At 39.4% G+C, this 26,937-nt stretch overlaps 1 protein-coding gene across 2 annotated transcripts; it reads right to left on the reverse strand.

The window, feature by feature from the left end:
* Positions 1-1,820: 1,820 nt before the first annotated feature.
* Positions 1,821-25,443, reverse strand: BUB1B (BUB1 mitotic checkpoint serine/threonine kinase B). Of its 2 annotated transcripts, none has more exons than XM_048949346.1 (24): positions 25,359-25,443; positions 25,114-25,265; positions 23,565-23,624; positions 23,151-23,295; positions 22,124-22,320; positions 21,846-22,024; positions 21,537-21,730; positions 18,377-18,471; positions 16,418-16,644; positions 16,030-16,142; positions 14,767-14,864; positions 14,436-14,488; positions 13,882-13,989; positions 13,194-13,278; positions 12,733-12,835; positions 11,021-11,307; positions 9,979-10,148; positions 8,761-8,907; positions 8,441-8,553; positions 8,016-8,177; positions 7,177-7,319; positions 6,301-6,472; positions 5,824-5,930; positions 1,821-2,388 (listed from the first exon to the last, which is right to left on the reverse strand). In XM_048949346.1, exons 2-24 carry the CDS (start codon positions 25,254-25,256, stop codon positions 2,202-2,204), a joined length of 3,288 nt encoding a protein of 1,095 aa, XP_048805303.1. In that variant the 5' UTR covers positions 25,257-25,265; positions 25,359-25,443; the 3' UTR covers positions 1,821-2,201. The 2 variants fall into 2 exon arrangements, with proteins under 2 accessions (XP_048805303.1, XP_048805304.1); XM_048949347.1 differs by having other exon boundaries at positions 25,346-25,435.
* Between the last annotated feature and the right edge of the window lie 1,494 nt (positions 25,444-26,937).

Here is a 26,937-nt window from a genome sequence, read left to right on the forward strand (position 1 = left end):
AATTCTCTAATTACGATTCACTGAGGTGCTTATGTTGTGTATGATATACACGAACAGTAATAAGACATGCTCATGTTACTGTTCCAGCAGAGAGTCTTACTCAAGGGAAAAGGATTAGCACATTTCTTGCTCAGAGAGAAAAAAAAACAGCCAAGAAAACAGCAATAACTGTCATTTCAGTTTCATAGTATTAATTAGAATCATAGAACCATAGGATGCCCTGGGTTGAAAAGGACCACAGCGCTCATCCAGTTCCAACCCCTGCTGTGTGCAGGGTCACCAACCAGCAGAGCAGGCTGCCCAGAGCCACATCCAGCCTGGCCTTGAATGCCTGCAGGGATGGGGCATCCACAGCCTCCTTGGGCAACCTGTTCCACCTTTTGTGAAAAATAAAGGCAAATAGATTCACTTACATATTTTGAAGATATAAGGAGCAAATTTCTCTTACTGAACTTCTGCTGAGAACTCTCAACTGTGCATTCAGACTGTTCTCAAAAGCTTGTCTGAATAAGGTTAATGACTTGTGTGATTAGTTCTTTTTTGCTGACTGGAGACAGGCCTTGACTTGGGATGACCAGGCACTGTTACGAGCATTCTCTTCCTAAGCTACTTAACCATCCTAGCAGTGTTGCAGGATCTAAACTGAAAATCTTAAAAATGAAAGGGCAATGTGTAAGATCCCCAAGATTTTGTCTAAAGTTAAGTTTGAAGATAAGCAAAATAAAAACTGAATGAAAAAGAAAAACATGCAAATTCATCTCCAGCTGACAACAGTTAGTTCAACACATAGCTTCCATTTATTTTAGCAGTGATCTTTGTCCCAGCCTCCAGCTGAAAAAAGGTCATTATTTGATCTACTTGCTCCATGGATGGTCAACCTGTATGACAGGAAGCATTATTTGAGGCATCAATGGACAAAACATTCTTCATAAGTGGTTTACATTAGCTTGTCTATCCTTGCATTTAGTCTTATTCCTGAATTAAATGAGGATATAACCATAATGAAAAGAACTATAAAGAAAACACGAGGGACCTGGAAGAGCAAGAACACGTCAAAGCACAAGCATTAGTGATGGACACAGGCAGGATGAACAGGAAAACAGAAAGTGGTTTGTAAGAACTTCAGAAGTTTCAGAATAGAATTTAGAGATAACAGTCAAGCAGGTGGTAATCAAACAGAATCATGGTCAGAGAATTTAACAAAACAAAGCAAGCATCTAAAGCTAGCTTGTTTGTTACTAGAAGAATTACTATTGGTGTAGCATTCTACTTGTACATATGTGGGAGAAAGTATGAGAAGTAAACCACACATCTGAGAAGTTCCACTGCACATAAGCTACACTGCACCTTCACCTTGGATCCTGGATTCTGTTCAGTCTTGAATTATTACAGGCCTTAGTACTGGTTTCAGTAATGCAGCATATAAAAGGGTAACACAAACATGCATGTCCAAAAGCTTCCACAAATACCTGCAATATCATCAGCATGTATAGCAAATAGTCTGCAAGATTTCTGAAAGATTTCCAATCTAGTCAGTAACTCTACCCCTTGTGAGAATAGATAAAACATGCTTTGAGAAGGAAAAATGTAACTATGCACCTTTTCACTTATGTCTTCATTATTTTCCTGTGATGATCATCCATGAGAGCATATTTCAAGTAGAAACGTTCAAGTTGTGTTCAAGTGTCCAGGAAATTCCGCATGGTTATGAAAGCTGCCACTAAGTGAGATGCTTTCACACCTAGTAGTTGAAGACAACTCCCAGCAAGGCCAAAGTGGACAGTAAATCAAACCTTTTGAACAATCTGACAGGAACGCTTAAGAGACAGAGTTGCAATCAAGATACAACTTTATTAAGGAAACAATGATAAAAAACAGTACTACAGACAATCTAAATGTAGGACTGAGAACTTCTGGGAACGCAGCATGAACAAGGCACTAAAACATTTTTAAGGAACTATAACAAAGGAGTAGGGGGGCAGTTAGGACAATCTATTTTTCCTGGCAAACTGCATGGGCACAGACTAGGTCACGTAACAGTTTCAGGATATCTAGGCACTGATGTGATATTCTTTGGTGACTCCTGTGTGAAGTACTGTAGAAATGGCTACAACCACTGCTCATGCTTACAGTTGAAAAAAATAAAGATGTTAACAACAACTTCCCCTCTATAATACAGAACAGATTACTCCTCTGTGAAATCAGAACTTCTCGAGGCACAATGCATCTCCCAGCGCTGCTAAGGATTCACAAAGATGTTCTTGGAAGCAGCTGTCAAACATGTCACTTATTTCCTCTCTCAATCCTCTCAGCAGCAGCACTGTGGACTTACCATCTGCATTCAGAATTTGCCAGAAAAATTTACCCCAGAAATCACAGCCAACAGTCCTAAAATAAACCAAGAAACTTTCAGTGAAACGAGTATGCACACATGAGTCATTAGTCAATACTTCCATTTAAATTCAGCATTAAACGCCCTGGGAAGACCAGGTCTAAAACAATATTTTCACTCACACGGAAATAATATGAAAACTAAGAATATAGTTCAGTTTGTTTGGGTTCCTTTCTCTTTCCCCAGTAGGCTTCTGCATAGTTTCACAGCGCTAAAACTTTTTTACAGTTACTTGTCCTAGCATACCTGATGTGTGGCTTAGAGTCAGATTTAACTCCCTTATTTCACCCCTCTTTCTTTCTTCCAGAGTTCTCCTACAGAAGTATTTCAAAGGCAATTAATAAACCCTCTGTTTCACAGATAAGGACTTACAGCTTGAATAAAAAGGCAAAGTGACTCATAAAATGCAAAGAGAACTGGTATGAGAGCTATTGTTTTGTCTTTCAGTGTCGCACTGAAGACCACAGACTGCGCAGCTCGTGACTTTAAGCCAGGAGTTACAGTGGCTTCTGAAGAAATTATCAGCCTCTGCTCTGTGCAAGTGACTCAGAACAGCAGCCACAGTCTCAGTTCAAGCCAGATTCTCTATTACACTGATAACTCTTACATTTTTTAAGATAATGCAGTCATACAGAACCCGAAAGACAGGAGGCCATTTCCTTCCCAGCAAGTAAGACACAGAGCAGAAGATGTTATGTGTTGGTAGGTATGTCTAAGGAACTGAGTGATAAAAATAGTCTAGAACTTCAAACAGCTTCTTCATAACTTTTATCAGCCTGCACAGATGAAGCTCCCTAAAATAACGTGGTGAAAATAGAAAAACTGAAAAGAAAGAAAAAGAAAAAAAGAAAAAAAACCCAACACTGTTGGAACCAAAATGTCTCTGTACTCATCCTCTAATAACAGTAACATGTTAAAACTCCACTTCCCTAAAAAAAGAGATGAAGTCAGCCTTATATTAATACTCAAGAACGAAAAGAACTTGATCAGAATTTACATTCTACCTTCCCAGAAATATTTAATACCTCAAATTAAGCAATTGGTATTCATTCTGTCAGCTTCTGAAGGGGAAGGGTCCTGCTTTGAGCGCCATTAGCCCTCCAAGGCCATTTTTGCACCTTGTTTTACAATTCTTGACTTGCAAGGATAAAACACAGCATTAATGAATATCCATCAACTAACTCCTCTCAGAGTGAAGCCCTTTCACTGCACAGGCAGTTCTGGTTGATGAAGACACCCTGCAGCAGTAAACTAACTTGCCAAAGATTACTTGAGAACTTACTGAAAGCTTTAAATTGAGTGGAGGAAAAGTCATCAGCTGTTAATAAGAACCAGACACACCAGAAGATCTAAGCGTGAATGTAGAATCTGCCAAACAAAAAAGATTCTGTGCAGATTGCTTATTCCTGCATAATGAACTGCCCCATTGATGCTGTTGATACATACAAGCCTGCTGGACTGAACTGATAAGTGCTTAAGGTTTTCAGTATCAAGAATTGCAAGAAATCATTCATCCTTTCTTCCATTTTAGTAGCAATGTAAAAAATAAATAAATAAATAAATCACCACCAGAACGGAAAGGTTAAATCCTTTATTTCTATTGACAACTTCAAAAAAAGAATTCATAAACTAATAGATCTAAGTAAAAGATGAACCACTACAAGCTGGGTTCAGTGTTAAAAACATATGCCCAAGCTTTGCCTTCTCCTTCCTTAAAATTCCTCTAACCCCTCACAGCTCTCAGTGCCCTTTCTACTCAAGCATCTTCGTACCCCACCTCCACCCAAAACCTCTTTTCTTTCAATTCAAGTCTACAGCTTTGACCCAAATTCCTTTCAGCTGACCCCTCCTTTCTAAACTCCCCATAATGGTCAGGCCAACCCTTCCACACTATTTATTTATACACTCACTACTCACATCATCCCAGTCCAGTTACTAGAGTTACTGCTATTTTTCCTCAATATCCACACCCAGATGAGGTCCCTAACACCCTTTCTTAGCTCAGGCCTTGTTTGGCTTCACCTGCTGTAGCTCAATTTCATCTCTTGAAGAATGAAAAAAAAATCCAAGAAAGAATATGAGATATAAAAAACACTTACCAGAATTGTATCCTACCATCCCAACAAACCATCACATAAAAAGAAAAAAAAAAAAAATTGCGTCCTGAGAAATGAATGTATGGGAATTCTATTTCTCAGGGCGTCAGATTTACTCAAAGACAGTAGAGAACAAAAGCCAGTTTCCATCAAGAGTTTAGCTGCTGTGTTTTTTCCCCTCAGTATTTCTGAAACTAAAGCATTATAAAAATGCAGGTTTACTGCCAACCTATAAATCACTGATATTCATAACCACAGAGATGAATTACCCTTGGTGATTTCGTGCCTAGTGCATACAATATCCCTACCTACAGGGTACAACACGGAATGTATGGTCAATATTCAGCAGAAGCTTGCTATAGCTTTATAACTACTGGTATCACTGTGTGTAAAAAAACAGAAATGTAGAGTAAAGAGGGGAGAGCTTTTATATCCCTGCACAAAGCATAAAATTAGATTTTTTTTTTCCCCCTAATGGTTGACTACAACAAACTAAGAAGCGTAAGTAATGCAGGTTGCTAGGGAACTGGACAAATCCCAAATCTGCAGCAGGTTTTCTTGAAGAAATGGTTACAGAAGGACATCTAAACTGACTACAGCTAATATACCACGATCCTGAATGCAGACTGTTCTCAGGAAATTTCTGTTACGAGCAGAGCTCTGGAAAATCCTAAGGAAATGCTAAGGCCGAGAAATTCTACAGGATATGACTAGTGAAATAAATAAGCATTTTGTGTAAGAACAAATAAAGGGTGTATGAAGACAGTTTTGTAGCCAAAACATGCATCTAAAAGGGAGCAGTATTAATTAATAACTGAGGACAAAAACCATCACTTCCCAAAAAGTGGTTGCCTTAACTGGTTTTCCTTCCTGTACACGTATAAGATTAATATTGCTTCTGCAGCTGTTGTAGAAAGAAAAGCAGTGGTTTAGTGTTTTAGCCCTTCAATAGAGCCTAGAATGAAGAATGCAGAAAATCCAAATCACCATTTCTAAAGCAAAATGCCCATGTAATTTTTTTTCCTCACTACCCACACACTTCCAAAGCTTGGCCTGTCGAGTCAGAAGAGAGACTAAGACAGTCAGGCCTGAAAGGCAAGCAAAACAAATGATCAGCATTGTAACTGGCCTGTACAGCCCTTATTCAGCTTAAAACTGCCACCTGCATAGCACTAAAGCTACTCCAGATTCACACACTGTGTGAGTTTCAAAAATTAAACCCTCACAGCACTTATCTAAAATCTGTGTTCTAAGCTTTTTACAACTGTAAAGAAAATGAAGGAAATTGAAGGAAGTACATTCCTTCACAGCAGCCTCCTCTGAAAACAGACTTACTTGGATACATTTTGGCTGATCTTCCAAATGGAGTTCTCCTGATAGACCTGGATATGCTCACCAAACAGCATCAAATGGGCTATATCTGCAACGCCAACCAAATCTGCCTGCAAGTAACAACAAAGTTCAATTTCATTTGATTCCTGCAGTCCACTACAGATTTCTAATATTGTGCTTTTACACATTTAATTATGGATTGGTCTTTGCATTAGAATCTTCAGGAGTTAAGCAGTACAACTTCTTCAAAAGTAGAATTCTGGTCTAACTCTACACTCTTAAATAGATAGAGCAGTCACAGACACTCAGCAACTCCAGAATGGTGCTGCTAAGTCCCTTCAGTTAACGCCAAAAACAAATCAGATGATGAATTCTCTTTATTCAGTATTTGAGTTTCCCATAAGTTCTTTTAAATACAACTTAAGCAAAGATTTTGAAAAGGAAACACAGACACTAAGATACCCTGCCAGATGTATTTACCTGATAAGGAAGGCAGCTTTTCGCCAGAAGTTGCTGTCCATGAGGGGTCTGAGATATTGGAAAGCTGCTGAGTAAGCTTACGTGAGACTGCAGTCTTAAATCCAGACTGTGAGAGAAATCCACTATCTTCAGAGCTCTTGTCATCTCATTATTAGCAAATGGATCGCAGATCCTGAGAAAGAAAACAAATCAAGCAGGAAGAAATACAACTTAAAAAAAAAAAAAAAAAAATTAAAAAAACCCATGTGTAGTATATGTGAGCTTTATCTATGCCAATACTTCCCTCTCATGGTTAGCTTAAGAACTACTTCTGAACAAACAGCATGTGAAAGGGAAAGCAGCTGGCAGCCTGAAGCTGATACCAGTATCTCCAGAGTAAGCAATAAGAAATACTAATGGGTTACAGATGTTGCAGCTTTTATATTCACCACAGTTCTCTGAAACATAGTTAGCGGAACAGGAAAGTAAGCTTGTTTCTAGCACTTTTCCCTCTCCTTCAGGAATTCAAAATCCTTTTACATGAGAAAGACTTAAATATTATAATACTTCATTAAACCTTTCCTCGTCTACACACCAGTGAGCACAAACTGAAAGGGTGGGAGGGAAAGTACTTGTGTAGAGGGCAGTGTATTGCCAAGCCACTAATATAAACAGATCACCTGCTCTCTGTCTTCTAATTTCTTGTTTTATGCAGGACCAAGTTATTTACAACATTCAGTTAGCTGTCTGGTATGTTTGTAAAGCAGAAATTTGGGAACACTGGCAAAAACATTTTACTTAGTATCATATACATTTTACAGCATCATTCTACACCATTTCTTGGAAGGAGACAGACAGTGAAAGAAAGGTTGATTCGATTCATACACATAACCTAACCTGTCTCCCAGAAAGAATATTTCTGGCCTCAGATCTCCATGGACAATCTCTGCTTTGTGGAGCTTCTCTACCACACCCAGAAGATTATAAACAACTAGTAGAATAACTTCGTCTTTAATGGACTTGCAGCCAAAAATAACATCCTGAAAACAGGGAATAAACATGCATTTATATGCCATTCTACCTCAGATTAACAAATATTTATAGCTCACCTTTCCACCCCCTCTCACCCCACTCATCTGTACAGAGATAATGGTCCTACCCTAAATTCAGTAAAACCAGATTTTGCCCATGAAAAGTATAGACAGAAAGTAACCATGAGCTCGCAGAAGACACTATTACTCAGAAGAGGACAAAAGCTCAGGAGGAGGAAATTGAACTGAAGGCTGAAATTACTGTTTTATTTATAACCTATTTAATTTATATGCAACAATCCAAAGAGAGTTTTCTAGACTTTATTTAAAATGTAAATCCTTGAACAAGGCACTAAAGTGCTGTGACCTTTCAAAAGCAGACTGGAACTCATTAAAAGATGCCAAGCTAAACCATAAATAGTGTTAAATGCAAAAGTTACACAGTTCTTGGCTCAGATTGTTTATCACTTACGAATAAAAAATAGTGAAAAACTGCTTTTTTCCCAAAGCAGCACATGATCTACAAATGAGAAAACAGCTCTAACTAAAACTAGAATAGACAATCTTGATTTATATGTAGGTAAAACAAAATAGAAGATCTAGATTGCAGAAATGCGTTTACTCAGTCAGCAGTGCCTGAAACTCACTGATGGTACCTATGGAAGTGCTCATGGCCTCCTACAGCTGTACTTTATCTGTACTGACCCCAAGTGTGAAGCGATTTATATTCCTGTGCAGAATAGCACAGCCGTCTTGGTACAAGAAACAGCTACAGTTTTCGCTGAAGCTTTGGTCAAAGTCAGCCTTCAAACGCTCCTGTAGTTGAAGCATGATATAAAAATCCCAAGGAACAGCCTGAGAATACACCTACAGGAGGATACATAAGAACATTTGTTTTAGGATTAAAGCAAAAGTTGTTCATATCCTTCTTTCCCTTTTTTAAACACCGCTTTATCAAGGAACATTTTTTTCCACAGTCAGAAACCTTCAATCTGTATCAGTAAGAGGCCACGAGGTATGGCAAATCTTACGTGTGGCATTCCTGAAATCACGATGAAGTTAATGCATATCATATATCTCATGATATGAATTTAACATTTCACACTTCATGCACAAAAGCATTATCTTACCTTTATGGCAAATCCCTTCGCATCTAATTGAAGAAAGTTCACCGGAATAGCAAAAAGCATTTTGTATTCTTCATTGGTCCAATATTCCCGTTTGATACAGTAAGTCTCATTTCCTGTTATGAAATTTCACATTCGTGAGCCATCACAGCAAGTATATGTCCAAATATGTACACGTTCATTCCATATATAACATACTATGGATATGTTCATTCTGTTCCCCATCTTCACCACATAAAACTGTGGTTGAATAAAAAGTGCATTTCAAACCAACTACAAGATAAGTGAGGTCCCTTGCACTCCCCAGTGTCTGGGATACCTACCTAGCTCAATGTCTTTCTCAAACTCAATGAGAGGCAGAGATCCAGCCTCCAAATGAAAACGTGGAGAAGCAGTCAGTGACTCTGGCATGGGATCTAGAAGCTTTTTACGCTGTTCAGCATTCCACAAGAATTGAGTTGTACCATCACCTAGAAAGACAGTAAAAACAGATCAGCCCAATACGAGTATTGAGACTCTGAAAAGCTTCTGTTGAGAAAAAAATCTACCTGGATATTGGCTTTCCATTTGCAAGTATAGTAATCTGTTCCCAATAGTTTCATTATTCTACAAAATGAACATAACACTTATCTTTGAAACTGCCTTACACAGTACCTCATCATGAGGTTTCAGCAACACTACCATTAACGTACTGTAAAACATTCCTTTTGTGAGAAAGAAAGCTATGAATTAGATGAGGTTCATCTGTGCAGCCCCAGTACAATCCAAATCCATTATTTTCTGAACTAACAGTCCTTTTCTAAAATCTGTATCTAGAGCAGACAATCAGTTTGTGATTTTTAAATGAAGGGTTTGATTGTAATTAACTTCTTTGAATACAGTAGGGTTTTTATTTAGGAAAAAGTTGGACACCAGATCTGGCGCTCTCTGCAACAAGAATTTAATGGTTTACACTTCCCAGAAAACCTTCAAGAAAACTATGTGCAGTTCTGAGCTTGTTTTTCCTGCATGGCAGAACAGAAGATGTCATTCAATAGATGAATCCATCTATACAAAGCCTGAGAAGTGTTGGCCTTCAACATCAGGCAGAGCAAAACACAAGAGCACTAAAGGTTTCTGCCAACTTCCTTTCTCAAACACTATAAACTGGTAATAGTCACAGTGCAGTTAACAGGTTTCAACCATGACCCTATGTTGAGCATGCTTATTTTTTACTCTGATTCCAGGTTCTGAACAAACTTCGTTATGGAATATGAGCAGTACAACAGACTTGTTGGATCACCTGGTCTATATCCACACAATAACATTGTTCCCAAAAGTAGATACACTAAGAACTTTCAAACACATAGTTTTAATTAAAATGTCATAAATCGAAATCAAAAGACAAAGCAGATTAAACACTCTGAAAATAATACAAGCTTAATTATACTGGCTAGGTTTTGAAGGCTCTGACCATTCCTATTCTAAACTTTAACAAAGATCTGTAACAAGAAACAAAGCTCTTAGTTTCACACTTTCTTGTAGCCAAAATTTTCTGGTACCTCCAGAATCAGCAATTAGTTCAGCAGGCAAGCTCTGAGCAAGTTCCAGTTTCTCAGGGATGTGCAGGTATTTAATTGTGGATATTTGTGTAACAGAGGAAAGAGAAGATCCTGAAGAGACAGAAGAACCCGACAAACGAGTATCCTCCAGACTTGCTTCCATGATTGGGCTGTAAACAAAGACATCAACTACTCAGACTTTCAAAAAAATGCAGGGTTTAAATCACTGCAGCCTACTGAAAGTATATTGTGTGTTCCCAGACTTCTTGTAGAAAAAAAGTCTGTTCCTAGCCTTACTGGAAAATGGACAACTATGTTGAAACCTCAAGTCTGCTTCCACCAGCTTACGTTTAGAATCTCTGTCTACAAATGACTCTTCCATTAAATATGACTAGTACAATAGAAGATGCACTGAATCTTTATTCCTCCCTTAGCTAACGAAGAATCATTCTTGCTCTTCCCTCCTAATTATAATCAGCATGGCTTCCAGGAAACTTGCCAAGTAAACAAACACCTTCAGCTTGGTAAACATGTTTACATACTAACAACTAGCACATCAAATTCAGTTGAGAACTAAGAGGATACCATACAACAGGTGCTCTCTTCTTTACAGGGGTAAGAAACAGCAGGTTATTTAGCAATTTTTTCTTTCCTTCTTTCTTTCTCTGTAGAGGAAATCTCAGATATGCTCACCCAATCCATTTCTATATATTAAAATGACTAATGAAACCAACAAGTACAAAAAAAAAAAACAAAAAAACAATTAGTCATCTTTTCATCTCTGGTTACAAAGACAGAATATATTTAAGAAATTCTTCACAAATTAACTGGTAGAAAAAGCATAGAGTCAAGTCCCTCAACAGCAATGCTAGAAAGCTAAACAAGTTTCCTGTTACTGCTCAAAATCACTCAGAGCAAAATGGACCATGACCTAGTGAAACAGCATTCACTGTAAAAGAAAATAATTCCTTCAAAAACAGTAGTAAAATCACAACCGACAAGACACAGGAAAAACAGCTTACAGTGCAGTGCTATTAATTACCTCAGTTTATTTACACAGAGAGCTTCGCTGTAAGTTGCCTCACAAACTGGTGTTTTCTCATCCAGAGGTGCACTCTTGGGTTCTGGACAGTCTTCCTTTAGAACGCTCTGTGAATAAGCAGGAGCTGGGACTCTCTGAGCTACCACCCCATGAAAGGGAGTTGAGGCCAGATGGGCAGCCCTAACAAAGTCACACGTGTCTTCTGGGTTGGCACAAAGGCTTTTGTGCTTGTAGGAGCCTGTCACAATTGCATCTTCAGTCAAAGGTTCAATTCCATGCTGCTCATCCTGAAACAGGTAGAAGAAGATTGAAAAGCCTGTAGCTTTTGTGTCAAATTATACATACATTTCTAATTTAAAAACTGAGAAGCTGTCTTCCACTTCTCCTCTCTCTCCATTGGGAAATTCAGAAGTTCTGCCAAGATGTGCTTCAAACGTAACTTCCTTCCAAGAAAAAAGGAACCCATGACATGTCATACAAGCAAATATTAAATCTGTCATATTAAGTCACATCTGCTCTTTTTTAAGCTTATCTACAAGTATAAGAATAGAATTTATTCACTGGGGTTTTAAACTAGTCAAGTATCTCCCATATACCGTGTTATTTCTTTACTGTCTTCAACCCCCTCCTGCTGACTCTTCTAGTTATTCCAGTCCCACAGTTATCCCTCACCTCATCAATATGAAAAGCATTTTTCTTCCCTGTCTTCCACCCCATCACCTTCCAGCTTGACTCTGACACTCAGTCTTTGCACACTCCATTTACATCATTTATTCCAATCAAGTTATTGAAACCTAACTGTAATCTACTTGCATGCGTTTTCCCCCCCAGCTAGAAAGCCCATCAGAATTACATTATAAAGCATTGCAGAGATGTCACATACTTTTAAAGGCTGCTTGCTCTAACACCCCAGAAGTGCCTCTCAGTTCAATTACAAGCGTATTATTTAAGTGCTGACTAAAATGTTGGCCATGGAAAGGCATACGTGAAAACTAAAGTAAGCAGACATCCAGACTGACTCTAGAACCAAATTTAACACGAAGCTTACCATGAATTACTTAAACTCTACTTGTATTTCATATTGCAACTGTCTGTAAAATCCTTCTCAGTTCAAAATAAAATCCTCTCACTGTTTAAAGTGAGATTTCCAGAACCAGTCTAAAGATACATTGCAGCATGCAGTAGTTAAATCCTTAGCAAGACAGCAACTTCTGCCTCTGAAAGCTTTACAAATCTGCAAAACTCGTATACAAAGGGGAATCACAACAGCTTAAGAAACAAGTACAGAGGTTTAGAAGAGTCAAATATGCAGCTCTCCAAGTGACAGAATCTGAGATGTTTGTGTGGATGAGTAGCAAGAAAATGGATGAGTTGGAGACAGTGTTTAGAAGTTGTACTCAAACATACAACTTATTAAAATCTTGGAGTGAAGAGTCCTGGCCATTAATCTGTTGCTTAAAATTTAGAAGGATTCCTTACCATTATTGTAACAGCCACCTTAAGGCCTAATATAAACATGAATTTTCCAGTGCAATTTTAAAAAGATTCTACACTTCTATGAACATCACCCAATTCAATCGCCATGCTAGGCAGTGACTCAGGATCCTTGCTTATCTCAGGTTAGCCCAGCCGGTTTCACTCAGTTCAGCAGTAGAATGTCCTATTCCTATTTCTCCTAGACAGATCTACCACAGTGTCAGCTGTTTCCTTACACAGGCTTCTGGTGGTATGTTTTCTTTCGCAGTGATAGAATCTGAAGGTTTGCGAACAGCAAGAGGGCGCCGAGCAGTTTTCTGGGCATGATCTGTAGAATGACTAAGAGTTATACGGCATTAAATATTTGTTCAAGGTTGGAATACTACAGACTCTTGTCAAGAGTTTTATCTATTGAATATTTCAACCTACAACTTTCTACTCCATAACTACAATAAACCATAATATATGCTCTCCAGAATAAAGAAACATTCTGAATAGTTCCAAACCTAAGAGGAACAGCAGGACAATGTCCTTTCATTACAGGCATCACAAGTAGAACAAAGAAAAAAAAATACAAATAAAAAAGCCCACAACCATGTAAGTAAGAGCCTGTAAGTCAGGTGTTAGAGAAAGTAGTTTGATACTTCTGTTTTACCTCCCTCCCTCCCTCTAAAATCTAGGTCATGAATAATTCTACCTTATATTTTGGTTTGCTGAAGTAGATGATTCATCAAATATAGAGAAAAACATAGCAGGATCTGGCGGGGGGAGGAACACTGCATCTATAAGGAAAAAAACAAGAGCTTTTCTTATATCAACACCTTTTTCCACAACTGTGTATCAAATACCCAGTATCCAGTACTAACAGGACTAACAGTATTAACAGGAGTGGAGCCAACTCCTGAAAGGGTAGATAATAGCAGGACAAGGGGAAACAGTTTCAAGCTGAAGGAGGAAGATTTAGGTTGGATGTCAGGAGGAAGTTCTTCACAGAGAAAGTGGTGAGGTGCTGGAACAGCTGCCCAGAGAGGTAGTGGATGCTCCATCCCTGGAGGCATTCAAGGCCAGGCTGGATGGGGCCCTGGCAGCCTGGTCTGGTATTAAGTGCAGAGGTTGGTGGCCCTGCATGTGGCAGGGCATTGGAGCTTCGTGATCCTTGAGGTCCCTTCCAACCCTGGCCATTCTATGATTCTACAAAACGCAACTCAAAAGGTTTAAGACAATCTTAAAAATACTAGTCCCAGCAAGAGCTTATGAAGCTGATATTTAAATAAACTTTAATAAAAGGTTTGGATTTGTCATATTGAAGAACTCCCCTTTTACCACCATTCCAGCCAGCTTCTTGGTTTTTTTTTTTTTTTTCCTAGAATATGCTTAATTTTTACCTTTTTTTCCAAGGTTGGCTTTATCTCTCTGATCTTCCTGTTCATCCTCAGAGTCAGAAAATACACTTCCTCCTTCCAAATCTGGGCACGAATCAAGAGACTTGACTTCTGTCAATAGCAACAGGAGTCAATTCCAGGCAAAAGTAAATTTTTCAGCACTCATCCTTCCCAACAAAATCAAATGCAATTTCTAATTGTTTCCCCGCTATAAAACCCGCAGAGGAAATAACTAAAGGTAGTATCAATTTTAACATGAGTTTTAAACTCCTGAAGATAAGACTGCATACACAAGCAAGAAGAAAGTTCTTCAGCTATTAAAAGAGAAAAATGCTCTCATGCTTTAAAGTCCTCTGAAATAATGAAAGTTCTCAAGCCCTTAAGTGCTGGGTCTATCGTTGAGATTCGCTTAAAGGCACTAGCCTCTAGCACATTCTTATTTTCATTCTAACTCAAAAAGGCTATTGCTTTTTGCTTGCTACAGTTCTGCTATTCACGTCAAAGAACCCTTTCTCTTCAACGCAGTCTTCTCATTCTCAGTACATTTAAATCCTTACCCTCAGAACGAGACAGTTTATGTGGCTGAATATCTTCTGAGAGGCAGCATTCACTGTGAACAAGATATAAATTTATTTTTGTATTTTACACACTCACAAAACACAAGAAAACTTCACAAAAAGAAATCAAAGATGACCTATGCTACTCGTAAAAAATGAAGTTTATTCTCAGACAAACAACCTATCTTCACATAACTTCAGTTCAGATTCTGGTTACAGGCAGACACCTAAGGATACATCCACTCTTTCTGGGGAAACAGTGTTCTACATTGCTTACAGTGAGTTGTACCCAGAAATGCTCACTGCTGGCAAAGAAAACCCTCTACATTACCTTTGCAAGTGAGGCTGTTTCATCCCAAGTTCTGTCACACTGGATAAAGTACGTTCTTGTAGTCCCAAAGGCGCTGAAGGCTTTGTTACCTCTGTTGGCTGTAGAAACAAAACTATATTTTTGATTCTACAATGATGTAATGATAAACCATGCAACAATATTCCAAGAATGCTATAATAATCCCAGATGGGTTATTAGAGCACTGACAGATTAATAATTATTTTTGGATGCTTTTATTTGCACTTAATTTGCTGGCATAAGAAAGCATCCACTGCTTAGTGGATGAATAGATTTTACTCCTTGCAACCCCATTATTTTTATTTTTTTTAAAACAGGAGATTTTAGTTATGCTGCAATTGTTAACAAGCACTTCCACAGCTTGCATCAAATACAGAATATTCTGCATTTCATCATTTAAAAACATTTATTCCAAAGGTATTAGAAGTGAGAACTGTGTTGGGGAGAGGGAGGGAGAATGTGAGAGGAGATATCTTATTAGCCCAATGGACATAAGTAAGTTAAGGAAAACTTTTAAAGTAATAAACTTTTACTTGCTATTTGCAACTAGAAAAAAATGGTTTTCAAGAACTGCTGCCAACAGAATAACAGCTTGGTGTGGGTAGTGGATTTTTTGTTTGATTTCATTGAGTTGATAACATACTAGTTTTAGCTCTTGCTGAACAATGCTTACACAGCATCAAGGTCTGTTTCTCATGCTGTCCTGCCAGGGGCAAAGCAAGCTGGGAGAGGACACAGCTGGAACAGCTGATCCAAACTGAAAGCAACATTCATTTCTATTTGATGTTGTACTCAACAAGAAAAGCTGGCAGAAGTATGAAGTGTGAATGGGGGAGGGAGAGATGGTTAGAGTTGCAGATCTGACTTCCCAAGTAACTGTTAGACGTGATGAAACTTTGTTTTCTCAGAAACAGCTAGACATCTTCCTGCCAAAGGGAAGCAGTGACTGCATTCCTTGTTTATCTATCTAGTTGTCCTCATCTCAACCCGCCCTGCTTAAAAAGCACTGTCTAGGTAGACTACAAGACCTGAAGTCTTTGATTTACAGCCCTATTCTGAAAGCACATTCAGAAACATTTATCTGAATGTTAGTTTGCTGGATGACACTGAGTGTATGCGTACAACAGATTGAAATATCCTTTCACAAACAGGAAAACATACTAACCAAGAAAAAAAATACTGCTTCTCTGGTATTTTGAAATAGCAGCTGTTTGTAGAAATGCAGCTAAATAAGGAGGACAATACCTGCTCATGTAATTGTTGCTGTTTGTGGTTTTCTTTTTCCTTTAATTTCTTCTCCAGTTCCTCAATTTTCTTTTGTATTTCTTCCTTTTTCTGTGCTATGGTCTGTATCTCCTCTAAGGAAGAAAAGCTTGTAAGGCACAACATACGTTTCACGTTCAGGCTAAGGCCTGAATCCTTTAAAAAGAACCTAAACCTCCAGCCTGCTTTTCCCAGTTCCTGGGTTATATGTTAGTTACGTTACCTTCAGTATACTTCACACTAGTTAAATAATTATTCCAGAAGAAAAAAAACAGCTGCAATAATAGATACTGCTATACAGTGACAAGAAATAAGTACAATGTTATGATTTCATCTCAGAAAGATGAAGTCATTCCATTTTGAAGCGTACCTTCAGCTTTCTGTTTTGCTTTCTTTCTGTAGACTTCAGCTCGAATCTCTTCAAAAGAGAATTCTTCCACTCCAGCATAACCTTTGTCTTTACAATACATCACTACCTCTTTCTTCTCCTGGTTATCCTGATTGTGATTCTGCACACGCTGTAGAGGATCCTCTTCCTTCTCAGGCTTGCGAGCACTTAAAACATGGTTTACGCTGGGCTCAATCTTGCAGGGAGTCCTGAAGAGAAACAAAACAAAACGAGCAATTATTGCTTGGTTTATACATGTTTCACTGAAACACAGCAGAGACAGTACAGGTGAGAAAATAGCTGGTTTCAGAATCTAGCTGCACAAATCTAAAGATGTTCTTTTGAAAGACAAATGAGAAAAGTGTAATGATAGCACATAAAAAGGAACATAAGTCAGAGTGGTGTGAGAAAGGAAAAAAGAAGTGTTGTTAAGGCCCACTCAAGAGCAAATGAAATTCTCACATTACTCTGAATCACTGTGCATTCTGGATTGATGCTTTTACTTTAGCTCCATCAATTCATGTGACCACATATACAAGTCCCTAATCACCCTGCTAAACAGTTTACCTGATAAAAAAAAAATATATATATAATATTTATACACACACACACACACACAAAGAAACAGCAGGACTTGAAAGGTCTTGAGTTTGATTGAGCTTAGCATTTTAGATTAAAATAAAATACTTAAGGAAAAAATAAGCAGCAAATTCTAAATGAGAATATTCTGCATACCAAATAACAGGGAAAAAAAATTTCCTTGTTACAAAAATTAGAGTTTGTGCAGTGAAAGGGGCCAATAATATTCACTTCCTTACACTGTCAGTTCTTTCAGGAAGTGCTACCTGCTAGTTTTCGGGTGAGGAATCAATTTGTACAAACTTGCAGGTAATAATCCAGATGTCTCCTGCAATTATCTGTTCTTCAGTAAATGGTGATAAGAGCAACTGATCTAAAAAACATGTCTGGAAATACTTCCTTTTTAAAAAAAAAAAGTATTTTATATCTATATTTTATATATATACATATGCTACCTTCTGTAAATTAGTATTTACCTAAGAGAGACCAGTATGTCAAGAAATCTAATTCTCTGTCCTGGAAGCCAGCAATGCCACCAAAATAGTCTTATTGGTTGGAAAATATTCTGTTTAAGCTTTCTTAAATTATGGTATGCCCTTGGTCAAAGCTACTCTGCAGCCCACACGCAAAAACCACAGGAAAGATGAATGCTGTTAGACACCTTTCGACATTCTTAGATTTTATGTACTTCAAAACCAAGGAAGCAGTACATAACATCAAACATTCTTTTCTACTTGTCTCTCTCTAGAGAACAAAATATGCTTTTATGGCCATCATTAGGCAGCAAAAGAAAGGTAAGCAGCTTTGCAAAATAAAGCATTTTCCTATTCTGAAACAAAACATAGCAACACCATCTCGTGGGACTGACCAGCATTTCAGTGAACACTGTGTGAGCAAGATGGTAATTTCAGGCAAAACAGCGTACTCCTCCACAACCTAAGCAACAATGTTGTCATGGAAACTTTGATAGCTGGTTTCAGAATAAAACTCCACATAGCCGGAGTATAGAGTCCCCTAAACAGCGGAAAGTGGCAATAATAAGCCTGTGTCAATTTGAAGCTGCTTTCACTGAGAAGAGCATCCTGAGACAGGTAACTGTGATATTCTGGCAGTGCACTGAATTAAACTAACAAACTCTTTAGCATGTATAAATGTATATTGGCTCCTACATAATGAACAGTCAAATATTTCTCATGTCCTGATGCACCCTTCACTGAAGCCTTTGCCATCAAGCTGAAATATTAAGGGCTTCTAGGTTGAAACCTTAATTCCCTTAGAGTTAGAAGCTGGATTATTTGGCAAAGAATCAGAATAGCACAAAGCAGCTTTGATAGCAATTCTCATTTCAAACTGAACACTCACATGACTTGCAGCTGAGCTGACTCTTCCACATATGGGGTGAAATTGGGCACTGGACAGGGCACTTCTACATGAGAATTTGAGCTGCTGCGAGGACGCTGAGAAAGGAGAAGTAGGTGTTAGCAGCCTAAAGATTCAATTTCAGACTTTGCTTTCTCTTAACGACGGAATCCCCGTTTTTCCCAGTATTTGACTCATTTGTCAGCTTACAAACTGTTTAACCTTCTCCAAGATGCACATTTACAACATAACCACTCTTCTAATACGTGAACAGTTACAGATCAGCCAGTTGGGTACTTGCATAAAAAAAAACAAAAAAAAAAACAAAAAAAAAAAACCAAGACACACCACTCCTGCACATCCGGATAAGGAGCTAGGCTCTGTAATTCCATGAGTGCCGGTTGAAGAAAGCATTCATTTGCTCCTTGCTTGTTTTCCAGAAGTGCCATCAACTTCATTTTTCAACCAAAGCTGTCTCAATCATAACATTCTCTCCCTTCTGCTGCCCACTAAGAACCTCCAGATTTCTCAGTTTTCTTCTGAGGCCATTCCTACACCACAGAAATCCCTTAACTACTATTAGAGCCTATTATTTAAAGAGAATACAGATGGCATTGAGTCCCGTAACATTCTACTCACATACATCTGCCTACCTGAAATATTCCTAGGTCCTCAGACAGAAAGTGTTACAATGTAGGGATATTTCAAATTGGCTTCTCTTTCCCACACAGCAGTTTACTTATCCATTCTGACTCTGTTAGAAACCTCTTTCCCCTGTGCAGCTTTTAATACCTCAAAGCAGTCACCAAAGATTATTCTTTCATTGCAATACAAGACAAAACGAACAACATTTCATTGATGAGGATTTAAACAATCACTAAATCATAGGGGTAGAAGAGCCCCCTGGAGATCCTCCAGACCAACGTCCTTCGTAAGGAAGTTTCCTCCAGTACATTACACAGGAAGGGATCCAGGCGGGTTTTGAGTATCTCCAGAGGTGGTCTATCACACCCAAAGTAAAAAGGTTTCCTCACGTTTGTACAGAACTTCCTACGTTCCACTTTGTGCTCATTGCCCCTTGATCTGCCACTGGGCAGATTCCACTTGATTCCTGTCCTTTAGATATTTTATTGATAAGATCCATTTGAGACTTCTCCAGTCTAAGCAGCCCGACTACAGTTACAAGTCTACTGCTTGACTCTGCACTGCCTGTCACAACCTCTGAGCTATACAAGTTTGCCAGTTCTCAATCTACCTCTCCTCCCACTCTTTTGTCCCACGCTACTTAAGCTTACCTACGAGAATATTATATCAAAAGCCTTGCCAAAGTCAATGTACTTATTAATATCTGCTGCTCTCCCCTCATCAACCCAGCTGGTCATGACATCATAGAAGGCTACCAGACCAGTCAAACATTATTTCCCCTTGATGGATTCCATGTCGAGTGTTCCTGATAACCATCTTCTCTTCCAATTGCTTGGAGATGACAACCAGAACAAGTTGCTCCATTAACTTCCCAGGGATGGAGGTGAGGCTGACTGGTCAGTAGCTGCCAGAATCCTCCTCCTTGCAATTTTTGAAGGATGAAGTGGACACTGACCGCCCCTCAGTCAGTCTTCAGGTACCTCTCCCATTCTCCATGACCTTTCAAAGATGACAGATGCTTGGCAATCATTTCTGCATTCAGGGTCCATGGATTTGCGAGCACTGAGTTTGCCAAGACAATCTCTGACCTCCTTGACCAAGGGGAAGTCTTCCTTTCCCCATATTCTTATCCCAAGGGTCTGGGATTCCCAAGGTTAGTTATTAGCAGTAGAGACTGCAGCAAAGGTGTTCAGTAACTCCGCCTTTTCAGTGTACTCCATTACCAGGGCACCCATCTCATTCAGCAGCCGACCCACATTTCCCCTGGTCTTCCTTTTGCTACTGATATACTTAAAGAAGCCTTTCTTCTTGTCCTTGACCTCCCTCACCAGATTTAATTTCAGATGAGTCTTAGCCTTCCTTCTTGCCTCCCTGCATGCCCTGACAACACTGTCTACTCAGCTAGTTCCAGCTCAGTTAAACTATGCAAGTGAGAACAGAGAAAACTCTAAAGACTCTAGAAGCATTCGGGGATCAGGATAAACATAAAGCAGCCTGAAACAAGGCAAATGATAAAATAAATTTTACATTAATAAGCCTTCTTCCTCATTTTTCTCAGCTAAATTAAACCCATGATTTACCATAAACTTCTCAATTTACTTAATAAATTTTTTTTTTTTTTATCTGACAGCAATTCTTCCTGGAGTTGCCATGGATTTCATCCCTTTTGCTTCTTTCTCTAATTTTTGTTCCTAAGCTTCATTCTTAAGCACTTCTGTGCTGATAAGCCTTACGCACATATTTTATCATCTGATAACTTCCATTCTTCCTGTCTAATCTACAGATATCAGGAGCACGCTGGAAGTTATCTACGGACCTATGAAACAGAATTTGATTTCATAGGATTAACTTCTTTCAGATAGCACTGTGGACAATTTCTCAAGAAGAATAAACACCTGTCACAGCACCTTTTTATGTCTTGTTATGCATCAGTTTAAACCATTGGAACAAATGTTCCTTCTGTCATCCCTTTTTTCATCTCCTGACAAATCTCTGTACTGTCTGGATAAATATTCAATTGCTACAATTTAATCCCTTTGATGTTCAATCTTCCATTTTCATCACTAGCACTCCAAAACAGACTTGCAGAGTGCTGTACATGTATTACTTTCAGAAGCTAGGCAATGAGTTCTTTCTTCGGTTTGTATTTGGGTTGTATTGTATGATGTCAATTCTTGCTCCTTTTCGTACAGAAGGAACTTATGCTCAGCTTTTCCCTTTTTCTTATAGCGTTTTCCTGTCCTTCAAAAAATTTGGCAGGCCTACTCTGCCAATTTTTCCAGTAATTTGACTTAGGAAAACTTTAGTTTTCAAAACCTGTTCTAGCAAGATCAGCTTGTTAAGCTTGATTACAGGGGCCAGAGAGTCTTCAGGAAGAAATTAGAAAGTTCTACAGCTGCCTGTAGAAATAAATCCCAGTGAAGTGTGAAAGAACCCAATCTTTGTCTCAGGGATTGGATAAAGACATTGGCTTACATGCATCTTCCTCTTTTTGCCAGCCCATTTTGCATCTCCTTACCCTCCCAGAGTTCCAAGGTCCCGCGCTGATTTCATTCTCCTTGGCCCTTGGAGCTGGAGGTTCTGTCCAATGCTGTGGAGTAAGTACAGGAATCTCAGGTCCAGAAGCCGAAGCGGAATTTTCATCAAACACAGCAAAGCCCAGATTATTTGAAAGCTGCTGAGGAGTCTGGAAACTTCTGTTTTGGTTTGTGGCTGTAAGTGGAAAGATTCATGCAAATTAGCCTTTAACCTATCACACTTGGTGCAAATTCTTCAACAAAAGGGTGTAAGTTTTCCAACAATACATTGCTTCAGCAACTGAACATACCTTTAAGTGCATCTCCTACACGACTAATTGGAGCTCTCACTTTTTTCTTCCCCCTGCCTTTTAGATCTGCCAGCGTGCTTCTCTGAGGTTCTTCAGTTCCCAGAAGACCCATATCTTCTTCATCAACAGCTTCCTCAAGCCCCAGAAGCGTTTGCCGAGAAACACGAGTCTGAAACTGCCTGAGAATATCAGAGAAATCAATAAAAAATTTCACTGTACAGGTATCCACTAAAACATGCAAAACTACTTCAAGCTCTTCTCTTCAGCTGGAAGCTCACCTGTGATGAGACTGGAGTTTATCCAAAGGCTCCGCCCTGCGATTAAGGCCTTCCTGGAAGATTATATCTGCTTTCTTAAAACTTCCTCGAGCCTCAAGTTCTTCTGCCCATGTAATATAAAGTTGTGCCAATGTTGTACCAATTTCCTGACTATGCAGATAACTGTACAGATCCAAGGGCTCATTACAGCAATTTCCCTGAAATAACCCAAGAATTTCAAAGGGTGTCAATGTCTGCTTTTTGACACTTCTGCAATATTGCTTTTATTTCAATACAAGACTTGCAGCAGCAGTTGTTAAGTCAAGACATGCTATTGTATCATGTCACAGTGCACAGAAAGAAAGCAAGTCACCAGGAGAACACAAATGAGGAACACCTCTGACAATGCCTGTGAATGTCAGTATTACTTACCCCTTAATTTTAGCTTACATATTCCAAGTATTGAATTTAAGTGTTTTTTTCCTCTATTTCAGTGATAGAAATATGTCCTTTTGGCATTCCTGAGAATAGTTACTTTACTAGAAGTACAATATACGTATATTAGCAGTCTAGGAACTAGGTGAAGAAGGGAGACGAGTCCCTTTAAGAAGGCAAGAACAGCAATTAAAAATATATCAATGAAGAAACAGTGCAAGACCAGAGCACACAGGTTTTTCTTAAGACTTAGATGTGGATACAATACAGTTACAAGTTAAAATGACTGGCAGGACAGATACAACACCTAAAAGATATCTTTAAATCCCAGAATATGTACAGAATCAAGCTTCACTCACTCAAACCAGCTTGTTTGCAAAACAAAACAAAAAATTTTACAGAGTATATCACCATACAAACAGAATGACCTTGAGAAACATCTGAAGATACTACTGAAAGTTTGAAATAGAATTCCAGAATAAGCATTAAGTTTGCAGAGACAACTCCTAATATTGCACTAGTTGCACTTTTACTTGGAAGGTTAAAGAAAATAGTTATGTAAATGACAAATAAGAAAAAAAATCAACACTCGAGATTTTCTCAAAACACTCACAAATTTGAGCCAGAGACTTAGATAGCGGGGATCTTGGTAGTATCTCTGCTGCTTGTTGAGAGCTTTCACTGCCCTTTCCAATACTGCAGAGAGATTGCACTCCTTTCCACCCTGGGGGAAGGTTTGCTCGGTCCACTTGATGTACCTAGGGATGGAACATATTCATAGGAATTCTGTTTGGAGTAAGACGCGTGGCTTCTGTTACAGTACACAACGAGAGCTAAAGTAAAGCTTAGCAATAGTATTGAAACAGATAACTGCAGGTTATAACATATTTTAAAACAATTTTCTCTTTTAACGAGTTTATTATTAAATTACAATAATATTTTCCTAAGCTTTTATAAGGGTGTCTAACATTTCAGTAGCATAGCTCTAATCATTCCATTATTTCTTTGAAAACAGAAGGAAGCTTACCTGTCCCAGACATCCAGTGGATCATCTCCGGAATAAAATCTGATTTCTGATTCAAATTCCCTAGGAAAAAAATATACATATTAACTATACGACAGGTGTGTGTAACTATTAATGCTTTCTATTCTGTAAACAATGATCATTCCTCTCATTTACATCATTTTATCAGTCTGTAATAAAAAAACTAAAATACCATACATTTCAACTTATTATATTTAGACAGAGTCACCCAAATTGTTGTGCTCAGTCAAATTCTGGCACAGTACACACACATCTATGCAGTCTCCTCAGAGTCAACTTGGATTCCTCAGGGAACATGTATTAGAAGATGAGACTACAAATATAACTGAATAGGTTACAAGATACCCCCTTTAAGTGATATAATCATATATAACTACAGAATGCATAATGCATAAGAACTGTAACCAAACCCAAAGTGACTTCGCCCACTTAAGAGTCTCTGCAAGCTATGGAGGGCACAGATCTCTATATGCTGTCACAGTAGTAGGAAACATTTATCTCCTGAGAAATCATAGAATGGCTTCAGTTGGAAGGGACCTTAAAGATCATGAAGTTTTAACCCCCCTATTGCCAGCAGGTTTGCCAATCACTAAATCAGATCAGGTGCCCAGGGCCCCATCCAACTTAGCCTTTCCAGGGACAGGGCATCCACAGCCTCTCTGGGCAGCCTGTGCCAGCACCTCACCGCACTCTCAGTGTGAAATTTCCCCCAACATCTACCTAAATCTTCTCTCTTAGTTTAAAACCATTCCCCATTGTCCTATCATCATCTACCCTGGTGAAAAACTGCCCACCCTTCCATTTATAAGCTCCCTACAAGCACTGGAAGGCCACAACCAAGACTCCTCACAGCCTTCTCCAGCCTGAACAAGCCTAACTCCCTCAGCCTGTGGTTTTAAAATGAGAGAGGGGAAGCTTAGATATTAGGAGGAAGTTTTCACTGAAAGTGTGGTGACACACTGGAACAGGTTGCCCAAGGAGATTGTGGATGCCCCTTCCCTGAAGGCATTCAAGCCCAGTTTGGATGTGGCTCTGGGCAGCCTGGTCTGCTGGTTGGTGACCCTGCACATAGCGGGGGGTTGAAACTACATGATCATTGTGGCCCTTCTCAGCCCAGGCCATTCTATAATTCTATGATTCATAGGAGAAGTGCTCCAGCACTCTGAGCATCTTTGTGGCCTCTGCTGGACACACACCTTCCTTGTGCTGGGGGCCCACTGCTTCAATTGATTATTGCACAAAGGAAGAAACAAACAAAGACTCCTTCTTATGAGCATTAAGTATTCTTCATATTGATCACATTTAAAAGCACAAAAGAACCTCTCTAAAGTCTGATGTTTAAACCATCCATTGCTATCCTAAAAACAGTCACCTATGCAGTGCAGCACCCACAGCAACACCCTCAATGTAACGAAGGCTATAAATTCAGTTCATTTCTCAAGCACCAGGGAGGTTAGTACAGGTAGACAAGGCAGAGAAAAGCTACTGAGAATGCAGGGAAATAAGGTGGAAAAGCCAAAGTAGGGCTTACTGTTTTCTGATCTGAGCAGCAGTGCGTCTGGAGGCGTCCTGCTGAGCCAGGGCCTCCTGCAGCGTGGTCATGACCCGGCCCTGCCGCAGCGGCTGCACGTTCTCCTTGCTCAGCTCCCACTCATCGTCGCCGTCCTGTGACATCTTCAAGCTCTGCGTGATTACAGAAAGCGATAAAACGTTAACGTGACAGGACACCTAACCTGAAATCTTATAAATCCGGCTTTCGTTACCCAATTCCCGCACCCGAGCGCCTCTGTCCCGGCTCTGAAGCAACGGCACGAACGCGCGTCACAACGGCAGCATCGCTGCAGCCCCGGAGAAATTCAAACCACCAACAGCCGCCAGCCTCTCTCTCATTGGCCGCCTGGCTCACCGCGCGCTGTCTGATTGGCCGACGCCCCGAGCCCGCCCTGCGGCGCCATGGGAGCTGCTGTGTTATTGCTCTCTGCTCAGCTCTGCTGCTGAGGCTTTGCTAAAAGACTGCCCGTTTCTTCAGTTTTGACAGGAAACCTGAAAATAATTACATTGTTTTCTCTGATGGCATCCTCAAGACGTACAGCTAGCCACTAGATCCATCTTGTTGTCACAGAAAATCTCACTTTTTGAGTACTCTTGGCAATGCAACGTTTCAGCTCCCCACAGCAGTTTCAATCTGTTCTTGTGACACAAACCAGAAGGAATGAGGGCTAAATGCTTGCCTCTCTGAGGTGAAAGCTGAGATTGTAGTAAAATCCAGCAGCTTCAGGGAACAAAGTCCTGTGTGTCCAGGCTTGTTCCTTTCTGTGTTTTATATCTGAAATATGAGGCAACTATAAGAATTGTTGGAAAGGACCTGTAAGGATCAAGACCTATCACCATCACCCTGGCTCCACAGGAGACCACCCAATTTTACATACTTATCCTACAATAAAGTATAAAATGCATGCATGAAGATATATAAACTCAAGCCCATCACCAAGCAAAACATGATATCTTAAGTTACATCTATTCCACTTATCACACAAGTGTTTATCTGAACTTCCACAACACCAAGATGAGAATCAGAACTGGAATCTCTGCCATCCATCACAGCAACCTCTCCGTGCCATGTTTAACCTCAGTGAGGTGCTGTGTGCTATTGTGAGAGCTTTGTTAGAGTGCAACTACTTGATGTTTGAGGCTTCCAAGACTTTCATCTTAAGGGGCTTCAGGAAGGACCCATGTTGAATAACCTGTTTCCAAGTTTGAGAACAGAGTATGTTATCGAAGTTGTTTGAAGACGGAAAGGTACGGTTTGAAAAATCCCTTAAATGAAGATAAAATTGGTGGATCTTTTCTGAAGGAATAAGAAGCTCCTTCAGAGCGAAATAGCTGAAGATGCAACATCTCCGAGGCAAATCCTGTGAAAACAGGTCTTCAGTATTTGACTGTTATCCTATATGCAAAGAGAGCAGGTCATCAGATATCTTGAATACCTTCCACACTAAACCCAGCATTGCATGTGCACTCTAATTAGTCATGTATCAAAGTTATTTTGCTTGCTTTCAGATATCCCAAAGAAAGCTTGATGAAATCTGTGATGGTATTCAGTTCTAAACAGACAGAATGAAAACGAAATGGGTACTTCTTACTTGCACTTTTCTCCAGCAGAGGGTACTCAGAACTCAGAAGTGTCTCATCTCCCTATGCCATTTCTGCAACACCTCCTTTCAGCTGTAATCTCAAACCCAGCTTTACCACTGTAACACTGAAACAGATATTTTCCCTTTGGAGATTTGTTGACAACTCTCACTACATTTTTTTACCATGTGTCAATGGTTTGCGGGCTGGTTTGGCCCGGTTC

Source organism: Lagopus muta, chromosome 6, assembly GCF_023343835.1.
Source record: "Lagopus muta isolate bLagMut1 chromosome 6, bLagMut1 primary, whole genome shotgun sequence".
Lineage (NCBI taxonomy): Eukaryota > Metazoa > Chordata > Aves > Galliformes > Phasianidae > Lagopus > Lagopus muta.